Raw genomic sequence first — 15,000 nt, 5'->3', positions numbered from 1 at the left:
GAGCTTATACAACTAGCTGGCTAGGAGTCCCTGTGCAATTCAAAGCCATTTGGACCAGGTTATAGTTTAGCCCCACCTGGTGGCAACTGTCTATAGTAGTTTTTATGAAATCCATGGGTCACTGGTTCCTGTGGCTGACTAGGGTTTCCAGGACAGCAGCCCCAGTCCCAGCAACCTCCTGACTGCGTGGTGTCCATTTAGATGTAGATATGGAGTCAAAACAGTGGGGAAAGGGAAACCTCCCAGCTTCCAGAAATGGTTCTGTCAGCTATTTCACAACTACCTCTACCAATTATCTTAGAGAACAGGGGCTAATTTTTCTAAACTTGTATCACCATGGGATGCATTTTAAAGGATTTTTTAAAACCAACAAAACTAAAAAAGAAGGAATTCTTACCATTGCAACAGCATGGATGGAACTGGAGAGCATTATGCTAAGCCAGTGGTTCATTATGCTAACCTTCTGGCCCTTTAAATACAGTTCCTCATGTTGTGACCCAACCATAAAATTATTTTCGTTGCTACTTCATAACTGTAATGTTGCTACTGTTATGAATCGATATTTATCTGATATGCAGGTATTTATCTGATATGCAGGATGGTCTTAGGCGATCCCTATGAAAGGGTCGTTCGACCGCCAAAGGGGTCGCGACCCAAAGGTTGAGAACTGCTGTGCTAAGTGAAATAAGCCAGTCAGAGAAAGATAAATATCACATGATCTCACTCATTTATGGAATATAATGAACAACATAAACTGATGAACAAAAACAGATCCAGAGACAGAGAAGCATCGATCAGACCGTCAAACCTCAGAGGGAAGGCAGGGAAGGGTAGGGGTAAGGGGGAGAGATCAACCAAAGGACTTGTATGCATGCATATAAGCCTAACCAATGGGCACAGACACCTGGGGGGTGAGGGCATGAGTGGGGGGTGGGGGGCAATGGGGGGATAAGGACACATATGTAATACCTTTATCAATAAAGAAAAAAATTAAAAAAAAAACAAAAACTAAGAAAATTCTCAAAATGATTACATATCAAAGTTTATGTGGATTGTTTGGAAATAATTATGCATGTTATCATCGAAATAATTCCATAAATTTTAAAGTTAGTAACTCGGTCAATAAAAGCCTATCTATATAATAAAAGCCTAAGCAACCGTTATGGCAGAACAACCAGAACTACTGGTCACTATGATGTGCACTGACCACCAGAGGGCAGATGCTCAACGCAGGAGCTGCCCTCTGGTGGTCAGTCCGCTCCCACAAGGGGAACGCCGCTCAGCCAGAAGCTGGGCTCATGGCTGGCGAATGCAGTGGTGGTGGCAGGAGCTTCTCTCACTTCCGTGGCAGTGCTAAGGAGCAGCAAGCAGGCGGGTGGTAAGGAGCAAGGGGTCCCAGATTGGAAAGGATGCAGGCCGGGCTGAGGGACACCACCCCATGCATGAATTTTGTGCACCAGGCTTCTAGTATAAATATAAGAAAGGAACTGGAGGGCATTATGTTAAGCAAAATATTCCAGTCAGAGAAAGATAAATATCACATGATCTCACTCATTTGTAGAATACAAAGAACATCATAAACTGGTGAACAAAAACAGATACAGAGACAAAGAAGCATTGAACAGATTGTCAAACTACAACGGGAAGGCAGGGGAGGGTTGCGGGGGTGGGGGTAAGAGATCAACTGAAGGACTTGTATGCATGCATATTAAGCAAAACCAATTGACACAGACACTGGGGGGGGGGGGAGTGAGGCATATGCCGGGGGGTAGGGGAGGCTGGGGGGAGGTCAAAGGGGGGAAAAGGAGACATATATAACATATATACTACTATTTGTAATACTTTAAATGATAAAAAGTAAATAATAATAAAAATAATTTTAAAAAGCAAGCAAGCAAGCTTGCTAGATACCTGGCATATGGTCGGTCTCAATAAATATTGCTAAGTAAATAAATGTGTTGCTCTGAGAGCTTGAATGTAAACTTTCCTAACATCAACCTTAGTCTGATTCAAAGTCTTGCTTGTTGGCAAAGATCAAAATATCATACACTCACATTGTGCTGATAAACTAGTATAACAAGTCAATTTCAAAATAATTTTCCCACTATAATATAAACTTTCAAAAGCCATATGAACTATAATGATGGTATGTAACAACAACTGTCATTGAAATAAGAAGCATTTATTTTCTCCTAATACTGCCAATCACTAAGGAAGCTACTATATACTGATCTGAAAGTAACTGATGAATAAAAATCCTTCTTCAAGATTATTTTATATTAGTGGCCTGGTGCACAAAATTTGTACATGGGGAGTGTGGGGGGGTTCCCTCAGCCCAGCCTGCACCCTTTCCAATTGGGGACCCCCCTCACTATCCGGGACTGCTGGCTCCTAACCACTCGCCTGACTGCCTGCTGATTGCACGTAACCACTTCTGCCTGCCAGCCTGATTGCCCCTAACCGCTCCCCTGCTGGCCTGATTGATGCCTAACTGCTTCCCTGCCAGCCTGATCACCCCCAACTGCCCTCCCCTGTGGGCCCAATCGTCCCTAACTGCCCTCTCCTGCAGGCCTGATCTCTCCTAACTGCCCTCTCCGCCCTCCCCTGCCGACCTGGTCGCCCTCCCCTGCCGACCTGGTCGCAGGCCTGGTTCCCCCTAACCGCCTGGCTCCCCCTAACCCCTCTGCCTAACTGCCTCTGCCTGCCTGATTGCCCTAACCCCTATGCCTGCCTGCCTGATCGCCCCTAACCTCTCTATCTGCCCCCTAACCTCTCTATCTGCCTGCCTGCCTGCCCCTAACCTCTCTGCCTGCCTGCCTGATTGCCCCTAACTGCCTCTGACTGCCTGCCTGATCACCCCTAACTGCCCTGATCTCTCCCCCAACTGTCCTCCCCTGCTGGCCTGATCTTGCCCCCAACTGCCCTCTCCTGCCGGCCTGATCGCCCCTAACTGTCTCTGCCTCGGCCCCCACCACCATGGCTTTGTCCAGAAGGAAGTCGGACATCCAGAAGATGGCCGGTTGACCTGGTCTAATTAGCATATTACCCTTTTAGTAGTATAGATAGATTATATCAGATAGGATTACTTAAATGGGGGTGGGGTTGGGGGATGCCTTTTTCAGCAGGAGGAGATGCTCTTGGCAGACAAAAATACATAATCCCTATATCTGGACTGACAGCCAGCCATATGCACTATACTGCCAAATCGGTCATTAAAAAATTGAACCGCTTTCTTACACCTTACCTCAAACAGCTTGTTGCCCTTAAAACCCCTCCTCAGCCCCCACCTTAGGTTCTGCCTTCGCAGTTCACCCAGATTAGGTTCTGATTGGTCGGTTTCTATGCCAGTCAGCACCAAAAACTCCACCTCCTAGGCAGCCACTGGCTCCTCACACTTCACACAGATTTGGTTCTGATTGGTCGGTTTCTATGCCAGTCAGTCTCCGGGCCTATCTCTGGGCCTGATCAGAGAGGTGGAGCTGATCAGCAGCCCCCACGGAGGTCCGGAGAGAAAGAGTGGCGCAGCTGCTGGCCAGGCTCGGAGAGAGAGAGACAAGGGCTTATCAACAGCTGCCATGGAGGCTACGGATCAGACCCTGCTTCTCTCTCCAGGCCTCTCTCCGGGCCTGATCCACAGCCCTCTCAGTCAGTGCTGGGTCGCCATGGCAACCCAGCACTGACTGCAGGACTGACTTCTGGTCGGTTGAGCCTTCAGTATTTTGGACGTTACGGATCCTGGGTTTTTATATATTGGGATGATGTCTTTCAGGACTAGTAGTTAAATGAGGCATATGCAATATTTCATATTATTATTCTAGTTTTTTAATAGTTCCTGAAGATTTTAGGCATGGTTATAAGAAGAACTACTAGCATCTGTTAGTATGCTCTAATTTCCTTCCTTTCCTGTCCTCAATCTGAACTGAGGGAAGGGCAAAAAGAAAAGTTACCAGGGTAATAAGGGATAAAGGGAATACCAGAGTAAGGAGGCCTAAGGTCTGATAAATCATGTTCTAAACTAGTTATCAAAGATCTTAGAACTTTAATGTTCCATTATATTTATACTTATATTTTATTAATGCATTTAAGAAGACATTATGTCATAGAAATAAAAGCTTAATTTCAATAAATCTATGTTTCAAATAAAGAGAAAAAAATGTCACAGAAATTTCCTACTTTTTTTTTTTTTACCTGTTTTCCCGTTCATACATTTCTTTAGAGGCATTTCGAAGTTGATCAATTTCTTGATTCGTTTTCAATTTAATTTGTTCTAGTTCATCATGTAGTTTATTTTCATATTCGGCTTTATAATGGTCTCTGCAAGAAATCAAAGGAATACCCATGAATTTACTTTTGTAAAAGAAACAGGTATTGCCCTAGCTGGTTTGGCTCAGTGGATAGAGTGCCGGCCTGGAGACTGAAGGGTCCCAGGTTTGATTCCGGTCAAGGGCACATGCTTGGGTTGGGGCCTCGATCCCCAGTAGGGGGCGTGCAGGAGGCAGTCAATCAATGATTCTCTCTCATCATTGATGTTTCCTCTCTCACTCATCCTTCCTCTCTGAAATCAATTTTATATATATATATATATGAACAGGTATTTACCCTTTATGTAAGATTTTAATAAGTCAAATATGGTCTAAATATAATGTTGCTTGAAAAACATAGCTGTCACATATAAAGTTTTGTAATTCCTAAAAATATTGTTTCAACTAGTTCCATCTAAGATTTCCTTTTAAACATTCTGTCTTTAAGGATTAGTTACTACATAAAATGTTAGTTAACTCATTTTGAATAATTAATTAATCTTAAAGAGTATTTTACTAATAGTTTTTAATGTGCATGGCTAGAGATTTGAAAATGGACGCATATGGAATGTCCTTCATTTAGAAATATAAACTGGCATGGTACAGGCTGACAGACAAATAAATAATACAGTGTGGGGCAAAAGTAGGTTTACAGTTGTGAGTTTGTGAAGCACAGTTTATTGTTGAATTATTTATTATTATATTGTTTTCCATAAGAACTGTAAATCTACTTTTGCCCCACCCTGTATTAAAAAAACATATAAACAAAATGACTCTGACTCTTTAGAAAACTTTTCCTTCAAAGGACAACTATAGCCACTGTGATCTCTTCCCAAAGTCACAAAGCATTACATAGGGGATTAGCAGGAGCACACATATGAAAAATAGCACAGGCTAGGGCAGCAGTTCTCAACCTGTGGGTTGTGACCCCTTTGGGGGTCGAACGACCCTTTCACAAGGGTCGCCTAAGACCATCCTGCATATCAGATATTTACATTACGATTCATAACAGTAGCAACATTACAGTTATGAAGTAGCAACGAAAATAATTTTATGGTTGGGTCACAACATGAGGAACTGTATTTAAAGGGCCAGAAGGTTGAGAACCACTGGGCTAGGGGAAAAGGTATGAATGTGTGAAGTCTTAAAGGATAAAATGGAGAATTATTTTAGTTTTTGATGTGCTAAAAACAAATAACTCAAGGATTATAAGGGCTATTGGTACAAAGGGAACTCTAATAGCTTGTACATCTAGTTGAAGAGAGAGGACAGAATTGAAATAGAGGGGGTCTGAATCCATAGCCTGTATCTTCAAACAGTATGCAGTGCTGTCTCTCATTCTCTTTTTGTTTCAGTTAGGAAAGGTCAGCTTAGTTAGATTTTCTTCAAAAAGATACCTCGGGCCCTGACCAGTTTGGCAAAGTGGATCGGCCTGCTGACTGAAGGGTCCCAGGTTCGATTCCGGTCAAGGGCATGTACCATGGTTGTGGGCACATCCCCAGTAGGGGGTGTGCAGGAGGCAGCTGATCAATGTTTCTGACTCTCTGTCCCTCTCCCTTCCTCTCTGTAAAAAATCAATAAAATATATTTTTTAAAAAAAAGATACTTCGGTAGAGATACTTATGTGCTTTCTTTCAAAAATACTTATATAGAGATCTTAGTCATAGGGAATCAGAAAGGTTATGTGTAAAAAATAAAATAAATAAAAATGGCTACAGTATATGTATACACCCCTACATAAAAGAAATTTGGTTGTTGAAAAAGCCAAAATGTCTTAAGAAAAAAAATCAGAATAGAGAACATCTTATAAGGATACAAAATGAACTATTATCTTAACATCATCCTGTAGACCTTAAAAAAGATCACTATTCTTCCCTAAGGCAAGAGTTCCCTCCAAGAAGCTGGTGTTACTTTATATCTATTTATATGTGAAGTAATGTAAATCTTGCCTGGATGTTACATATTTTTCATACATCTCTTCTCTAGCTTTTTTGGTTTCTTCGAGTTGAGCTTGAAGTCTTTCAAGGCGGTCCTCTTCATGGGCACAGCGAACACTGAGCTCCATGTTTTGGCGGTTGAGATATTCTTTATCCTTCTGCAGTAAAGTAACAGTTTGCTGCAAGGTGGCTACCTACACATACGTAGAGACAGACAGTGTTCAGAGCAATGTCTTGCTTTTCAAGGTTTACTGTTATTTTCTTTCATTTGTGCTTTCACTAACCACATAAAAAGGACTAATTCTTGCCTTGCCATTTTTCATCCAAACACAGCTACTAAAGTCCCTTCTTTCTGGCAACTACATCAAAAAGGAAAAATGTCCCTCCTACAATTCTGCCCTATGCCCCCATCACTGTACAATAAATACAAATGACTCTATAAGCTTACCTCTTTCGATAATTCAGTTCTTTCTTTAGCTTGAATTATATGAGAGGCTTCAAGTATTTCATGTTTTCTCCTTATTTCAATTACTTCCTGTTCAAGTGCATCACGTTCACTGAAAAATTCAAATACACATATAAATTTTACATCACTTTTTATAATGAATACTAGAGGCCCGGTGCACGAAATTCGTGCACAGGGGGCGTCCCTCAGCGAGATCTGCACCCTCTCCAATCTGGGAGCCCTCACAGAATGTCCTACTGGGAGCTTAGGCCTGCTCCCCATAGTTCTTTGCTCTCTGCGGACCTGCCTGCTGTCTGCTCTCTGGCTCGCCGCCACGGCCAGGGACAAGCAGGGCCCTGCTGTCTGCTCTCTGCGGGGGTCCTTCTGTCTGCTCTCTGGCTCACCACTGTGGCCAGGGGCAAGCAGGGCCCTGGAGTCTGCTCTCGGCAAGGGGCAAGCAGGGCTGACAGGACCGGACACTCCAGTGGCGGCTGAGTGGTGAGGCTGGATCCACCTGAGGGGGTAGATCCAGCCACGCTGCTCAGCCGCTGCTCCCCTCAATGGGGCTGACAGGACCAGACACTCCAGTGGTGGGGCTGAGGGGACTGGGCACCACCATCTTGTGGCTATGGGCGCCGCCACTTTTGTGATGGAGTGATGGTTAATTTGCATATTCCCTTTTTATTAGATAGGACTAGAGGCCCGGTGCACAAAAATTTGTGCACTCGAGGGGGTCCCTCAGCCTGGCCTGTGCCCTCTCGCAGTCTGGGACCCCTCGGGGATGTTGACCTGCTGGTTTAGGCCCGCTTCCCGGGGGATCGGGCCTAAGCTGGCAGTCAGACATCCCTCTGGTAGCCCGGGAGCCCTTGGGGGATGTCCACTTGCCAGCGGGGACAGGTCTAAGCTGCAGTCGGACATCCTTAGGACTGCTGAGGAGGAGGGAGAGGCTCCTGCCATCACTGCTGTGCTGGCAGCCGTCAGCCTGGTTTGTGGCTGAGCAGAGCTCCCCCTGTGGGAGCACACTGACCACCAGGGGACAGCTCGTGCATTGAGCTTTTGCCCCCTGGTGGTCAGTGTGTGTCACAGTGACCAGTCATTCCCAGTCATTCTGCTGTTAGGGTCAATTTGCATATTACCCTTTTATTATATGTCTGGTGCATGGGTGGGGGCTGGCTGGTTTGCCCTGAAGGGTATCCTGGATCAGGGAGGGGTCCCACTGGGGTGCCTGGCTAGTCTGGGTTAGGGGCTGAGGGCCGTTTTCAGACTGGCCACACCCCCTTCAGGGAGGGGGGTCCTGCTGGGGTGCCTGGCTAGCCTGGGTGAGTGGCTGCTCCCTGCTGGCAAGTGGATATCCCCCAAGGGCTCCTGGACTGCTAGAGGGATGTCTGACTGCCAGCTTAGGCCCGATCCCCCAGGGCCTAAGCCAGTAGATGGACATCCCGGAGGGCCCCAGACTGCGAGAGGGCACAGGCTGAGGGCCCCCCCCCCCCCCCCGCCGAGTGCACAAATTTTTGTGCACCGGACCTCTAGTGTTCTTTATAATTACCCAGAGGTTTTAATTTTCATATTCAGACCACCTCTTTCCCACCAACAGTAAGAGCAAAAATTGAACCACACCTATAATGGGTTTAAAAAAAACGAGCAGAGCCCTAGCCAGTTTAGCTCAGTGGATAGAGCATTGGCCTGTGGACTAAAGGGTCCCAGGTTCGATTCCAACCAAGGGCACATGCCCAGGTTGCAGGCTTGATCTCTAATAGGAGGTGTGCAGGAGGTAGCTGATCAATAATTTTCTCTCATCATTGATGTTTCTATCTCTCTTTCCCTCTCCCTTCCTCTCTGAAATCAATAAAAATATATTTTTTAAAAATGAGCAGAGAAATAAATTTTGTAATCTTAACTTACCTTCTCCAGTCAGAAACAGTTCCTTTACACTTTATTTCATCTACCCACCTGGTGTTTTCATGGAGAGGGCTATTAAGAATTGTTTTATTTTTCACTCGATTTTCAGTAACTCATTTAGAAAGATTTTTTTCTTCTAGTTAACAAAGTATTATGTTTATTGAGAAAAGTGAGCAAAGCACAAGTTAAAAAATAACAATCATCCATAAACCCACTAACTAGAGATGGCTATCATTATTATATTTTGGTACATATTAAGTATTTTGTGATTTTATACATAACTGTTTTTACTGTCACAAGGTATTAAGCATGCTTCCTTTGCTATGGTTTTTTTTTATGCACAATTATAAAATCATGATATAGTAAAACACCCATGAACTTGCTATCCACAGTTGACAACAGTTAATATCTGTCTATATTTGGATTAAAGTTTTTTTTAAATAAAATTTTTTGTTGATTTCAGAGAGGAAGGGAGAGGGAGAGAGAGAGATAGAATCATCAATGATGAGAGAGAATCATTGGCTGCCTCCTGCAAGCCCCACACTGGGGATCAAGCCTGAAACCTGGGCATGTGCCCCAACTGGGAATCGAACCTCAACCTCCTGGTTCATAGGTCAACGCTCAACCATTGAGCCACGCCCGCTGGGCAGATAAAAGTTTTGTTTTTTTTAAAAGATAGAACACTATGAGTAAACTTGAAGTTACCTATATTTTCCTCACTGTTCTTATATCATTTCCTAGATACAATGATGAATTTAGTATTTCTTTGTTTTTTTCTTAATTCGCTGATATGATAAAACAAAATACAGCTTTAATTGCTTTATAGATTACTTCTTTTTATTGTTGACACTATTACAGATGTCCCCCATTTTCTCCCCCTTTGACCACCCCCGCTCCCCTTCACCACACTGTTGTTTGTGTCCATGGGCTATGCATTATGTTCTTTGGCTAATCTCTTCACCTTCTTTTATCCAGTCCCCCTACAACCCTCACCCTATGTTTTTTACATACTTTTACTCAATAATTGGTAAAATTTTGTCATTTACTTTGTATTATTTACTAAATATTTGTCATACTTATTCTCTCTTTGTTGTTCATATATATGAATAAACGTATACACTTATTCTTTCTGTTGTTCATATATATGAATAAACATACATACAAACGAATACTATGTGATACAAACACAAGTATATACATCTACATACAAACACATACATGTGCATCCCCCTCAACTATTTAAGAGTTATATGCAGACGCTAGGTCCCTTTATCCCTAAATAATTCACTTTGAATTACCTAAGACTAACAATATTCTCTTATATAATCAGAATATCATATCAAATTCAGGAGATTTAGCGCTAACATAATTATGTAAATATACAATCCAGTTTCAAATCTGTCACTTGTCCCAAAAAATATCCTCTAGGGCAGTGGTTCTCAACCTTCCTAATGCCACGACCCTTTAATACAGTTCCTCATGTTGTGGTGACCCCCAACCATAAAATTATTTTCGTTGCTACTTCATAACTGTAATTTTGCTACTGTTATGCATCGTAATGTAAATATCTGATATGCAGGATGTATTTTCATTGTTACAAATTGAACATAATTAAAGCATAGTGATTAATCACAAAAACAATATATAATTATATATGTTTTCTGATGGTCTTAGGCGACCCCTGTGAAAGGGTCGTTCGACTCCCAAAGGGGTTGCGACTCACAGGTTGAGAACCACTGCTCTAGGGCAATCTCTCCCTGGTCCAGGATCCAACATATTATCATGCATTCCATTTAGGTGCCATAGGCCTTTAGTTTCCTTTAACCTTGATCAGTTCCTTAGCCCATCTTTGCCTTTTACAACATTGATTAGATTCACATTAAGCACTTTGGGCAGGAATACTATGTAAGTGATAGATACTGTGTTTTCAGTAGATCACATAAAGAGGCACATGATGTTACTCTATCCATTGATTGGTGATAGTAGCTTTGATCATTTGCCCAAGATGGTATCTGCCAAAGTCCTAAATATAAAGGTACCTTTTTGCCCTTTGCAATGAATAAGTAATCTGTGGGAACATACTTTGAAATTGTATATTCTGTTCCCTAACATACTTTTACCCAATAGTTTTAGCTTCCAATACTTCATAGTAGTATTATGAAGCTAGAAAATGGTAATTCTAATACACATATATATTTATTGTTTAGCACTCAACTGTAAGATCCTCTTTATTATTAGCATGTACTCAGGGATTCTTATTCTATTCAATGAATATTGCTAATATTCATTTTGATATTTAATATTTGACCAGTTAGAGCCCCTTCAAACTAGCTACTGTGGTATTGAATTGGAATTAGAAATATTAGTAAGATCTTTCCATAGTGTATTAACCCATCCTTCCTATTCCCTCTACATCGCCTCTGCTTAGTGAAAGGGCCTAGAAACAATGACCAATGTAGCAATGAGCAGCACCCAAATCTTAATTTTTGAATAGTAATCCCTAATAAAAGGAACCAGGACTCCTTAGAGAAAGAGCTGAGGCAATGAAATTACAAAATAAACCTGAGAACATTATTTTATGCCAGAAAGTAGGAAACTGCTTTAAAACATATATATATATATATATATATATATATATATATATATATATATATAAAATTAATTTTTTACAGAGAGGAAGGGAGAGGGATAGAGAGTTAGAAACATGGATCAGCTGCCTCCTGCATACCCCCCACTGGGGATGTGCCCCCAACCAAGGTACATGCCCTTGACTGGAATCAAACCTGGGACCCTTCAGTCCACAGGCTGACGCTCTATCCACTAAGAAAAACCGGTTAGGGCGGAAACTGCTTTTTTTAAAAAAAAGATAGGCACATGCATTTTGTTTTTCAAAATTTATTATTTTGTATTTAATTTACCCATATAGATACATTAAGGTCTTATTTAATGATTTCAACTGCTAGAAAGAATTACATTTTAGAAATAAATCACAATTTATTTTCCATTCCACTATTGAAAAGAATTTTAATTTTTTCCAGTAATGATGCAATTAACATTCACATATTGTTTCCTTTTGCACATCTGTGAGAATTTATAAAGAACATAAAAGTGATTTTTTACCCCAAAACATTTAAAAAAATTAATTCTTTCTACTGAGTGAACCAAACGGTTCACAGTTTGAGGCCCTCTTGCTTGTTTTTCTGTTCCATTTTTAGCACGTGAAGATATTTATCATATTTTTGTCATATATTTATGATATAATGTTTGTCCATTAATGAATCACTACTTAGCTATATGTCCCTTAGGCAAATCTCTTATCATTCTAAGCCAAAGTTTTATCATCTCAGAGAAGATGCTGATACAAGTATCTGCTATTTAAACTAAGAAAATTCATTAATGGACCCCCCTTGCATCATCAACCTTCAATAATTATCAACGCAGTTCACTTATCCTTCATTCATGTCCACTAGATTATTCTGATTATCATTCTTTTTAATATTCTCTTTCCATATTTTATCTATTATTGCTATCTATAATAATAAAAGCGTAATAAGCTTAACAGACAGCCGAACGACCTTCGGACCAAGCTGGGGCTGCGAGGGCCTAAGCAAGCCACCACAGCTGCGAGGGCCAAGCCCCTTGCGCAAATTTCGTGCATTGGGCCTCTAGTAGATTTATAATAGCAGAGAGGATATCAAAACATCAACTCAAAGTATCATTTTACCATCATAATCTATTTTATTTTGAAATTATTCTTTTGAAATCCAGCTTTATTCAAGAGCCGATTGAGTATAACACTCACAGATTTCATGTTCCAATAATTACTGTATTTTGACATAACAATATCTACATAATAATACATACTGATGTTAGTCATGGTAGAAGAAGGAGAATCAATGTTATATCCCAAAATCCTTGCAGATTTATTTATGGTGCTATACAATTTATAAAGCATTCATTCATTTAAAAAATACTCATTGAGTGACTACTGTATTTCAAGAATTATTTTACCTACAGGTAGATACAATAATAAACAATTAGAAATATCTCTCTCTCCTTATATATATAAATACTTTCATAAATATTCCTTTATTTGATCTTCTTAGTTTAAAATATATATTTTATTGATTTTTTACAGAGAGGAAGGGAGAGGGATAGAGAGTTGGAAACATCAACGAGAGAGAAACATATCAGATCAGCTGCCTCCTGCACACTCCCTACTGGGGATGTACCCGCAACCAAGGTACATGCCCTTGACGGGAATCAAACCTGGGACCCTTGAGTCCACAGGCTGACGCTCTATCCACTGAGCCAAACCGGTTAGGGTGATCTTCTTAGTTTAAATAGCAGATATTTGTATTAGCATCTTCTCTGAGATGATAAAACTTTGGCTTAGAATGATAAGAGATTTGCCTAAGGGACATATAGCTAAGTAGTGATTCATTAATGGACAAACAACAGAAAAGCATATTCCAGTAAAAGGCAAATTATGGGCCAGAGATAGTTAGTAGCAATACATTGGAAAATATATTCACAGAAAATATTATTTTCTGAAAGAATGAGTGCATTTTGACTGAAAAAAACTTCAAATAAAACTATATTTAAATTGATTTCATAAAATAAAAGTAATCAAGTAAAAATTCAAACATGGGATTTTACTGAGTTCCTATCTTCTAAGACAGCGGTTCTCAACTGGTGGGTCGCGACCCCTTTGGAGGTCGAACGACCCTTTCACAGGGGTCGCGACCTAAGACCATCGGAAAACATATATATAATTACATATTGTTTTTGTGATTAAACACTATGCTTTAATTATGTTCAATTTGTAACAATGAAAATACATCCTGCATATCAAATATTTACATTACGATTTATAACAGTAGCAAAATTACAGTTATGAAGTAGCAACGAAAACAATTTTATGGTTGGGGGTCACCACAACATGAGGAACTGTATTAAGGGGTCGCGGCATTAGGAAGGTTGAGAACCACTGTTCTAAGACATTATATTTTAAAAAAACAGCAGCAACTTCTAAACAAAATAAAAACAACTGATATAAAAATACAATTTAAACCCATCAAACTGCCAAAACAACATACTTTTAAAATGCAATGAAAAATAAGGTACACGTCAGTAGATAAAAAGATAAGCCACACTCTGGAAGAAAATATTTGCCAAAGACATATCTGATAAAGAACTGTAATTCAAAATATACAAAGAACTCTTAAAACTCAACAGTCTGAAAACAAACAACCCAATTAAAAAATGAGCCAATGACCTTGACAGACACCTCACTAGAGAAGATATACAGATGGCAAATAAGCACATAAAAAGATGTTCCAAATCATGTCATCAGAGAAATGAAAATTAAAATAACAATGAGTAACCCCTAAAAACCTATTAGAATGGTCAAAATCCAGAACACTGATAACACTAAATACTGGCAAAGATGTGGAGCAACAGGAATTCTCATTCATTGTTCATAGAAATGCAAAATGATATAGCAACTTTGGGACAGACAGTCTGGAAATTTCTTACAAAACTAAACACATGATTGTGTTCCTTGGTTTTTACCCAAAGGAGATGAAAACTGTATCCATGCAAAATCTGTTTCATGGATATTTATAGCAGTTTTCTTCACAACAGCCACAACTGGGAAGCAACCAAGATGTCCTTCAGTAGGTGAGTGGATAAATAAAATGTTTGATGTCTAGACAATGGAATATTATTCAATGGTAAAAGGAAATAGGCTATTAAGCCATGAAAAGATATGGAGGAAATTGAAATGTATCCTATATAATAAAAGCCTAATATGCAAATTGTCCCTTCGGGTGGTCATTCAACTGGGAGACCAGGAGTTTGACTGTTCGCTATGATGTGTGCTCACCACCAGGGGGGTGGCACGGAACATGGCGGGCGTCAGCAATGTGCTGCGACCTCTTGTCAGCTACCAGGGGTTGGGGGTGACAGGAACAGAGGTGAGGTAAGAATACAGGGGTGTCCGCCGAGCTCACTCTCACTCGCCCTGCTACTCTCCCCTGGGACGCTAGGGCTCGTGCCTCTTCTGGATGAGCCGGGCCACAGCCACTGGGACCATAGGGGCCGGTCTGGCTCCCCATGGGTTCACGCAGGAGCCGATCTGCAAGGCCAGCCAGGAGAGAGTGCACTGCCCGCCTGGCTTCCGTGTGACACTGCTGGCAACCCAGAGGCCCACGCTGAGCCTCAGCCCATGGCGTCCAGCCACGCTCACCGCATCTCTGCGTGGGGACTCGGGCGCTGTGACTCAGGCAGAGGGGGGTGCACGGGGGCCTGGGGCCCAGGTGCTGCCCAGGGCCTAGAGGTCAGCTGGGACCCACCCTTCCACACCAGACGCACTTCAATTGCAGGCGCAGGTCTAGGGACTGCACCTGTGCGCAAA

The 15,000-nt window shown here is 41.3% G+C and overlaps 1 protein-coding gene across 1 annotated transcript in view; it reads right to left on the bottom strand.

Moving 5' to 3' along the window:
• Positions 1 to 15,000, bottom strand: part of PIBF1 (progesterone immunomodulatory binding factor 1) — a 209,059-nt gene that overhangs the window by 156,853 nt on the left and 37,206 nt on the right. Inside the window, exons 7-9 of the mRNA XM_006096365.3 lie at positions 6,687 to 6,795; positions 6,251 to 6,432; positions 4,189 to 4,314 (exon numbers count right to left, since the gene is read on the bottom strand). Coding sequence (XP_006096427.1) covers positions 4,189 to 4,314; positions 6,251 to 6,432; positions 6,687 to 6,795 — 417 coding nt within the window. The remainder of the gene's footprint in view (positions 1 to 4,188; positions 4,315 to 6,250; positions 6,433 to 6,686; positions 6,796 to 15,000) is intronic.

Source organism: Myotis lucifugus, unplaced genomic scaffold (genome assembly GCF_000147115.1).
Source record: "Myotis lucifugus unplaced genomic scaffold, Myoluc2.0 scaffold_177, whole genome shotgun sequence".
Classification (NCBI taxonomy): domain Eukaryota; kingdom Metazoa; phylum Chordata; class Mammalia; order Chiroptera; family Vespertilionidae; genus Myotis; species Myotis lucifugus.
This window is presented reverse-complemented; position numbering and strand designations above follow the sequence as displayed.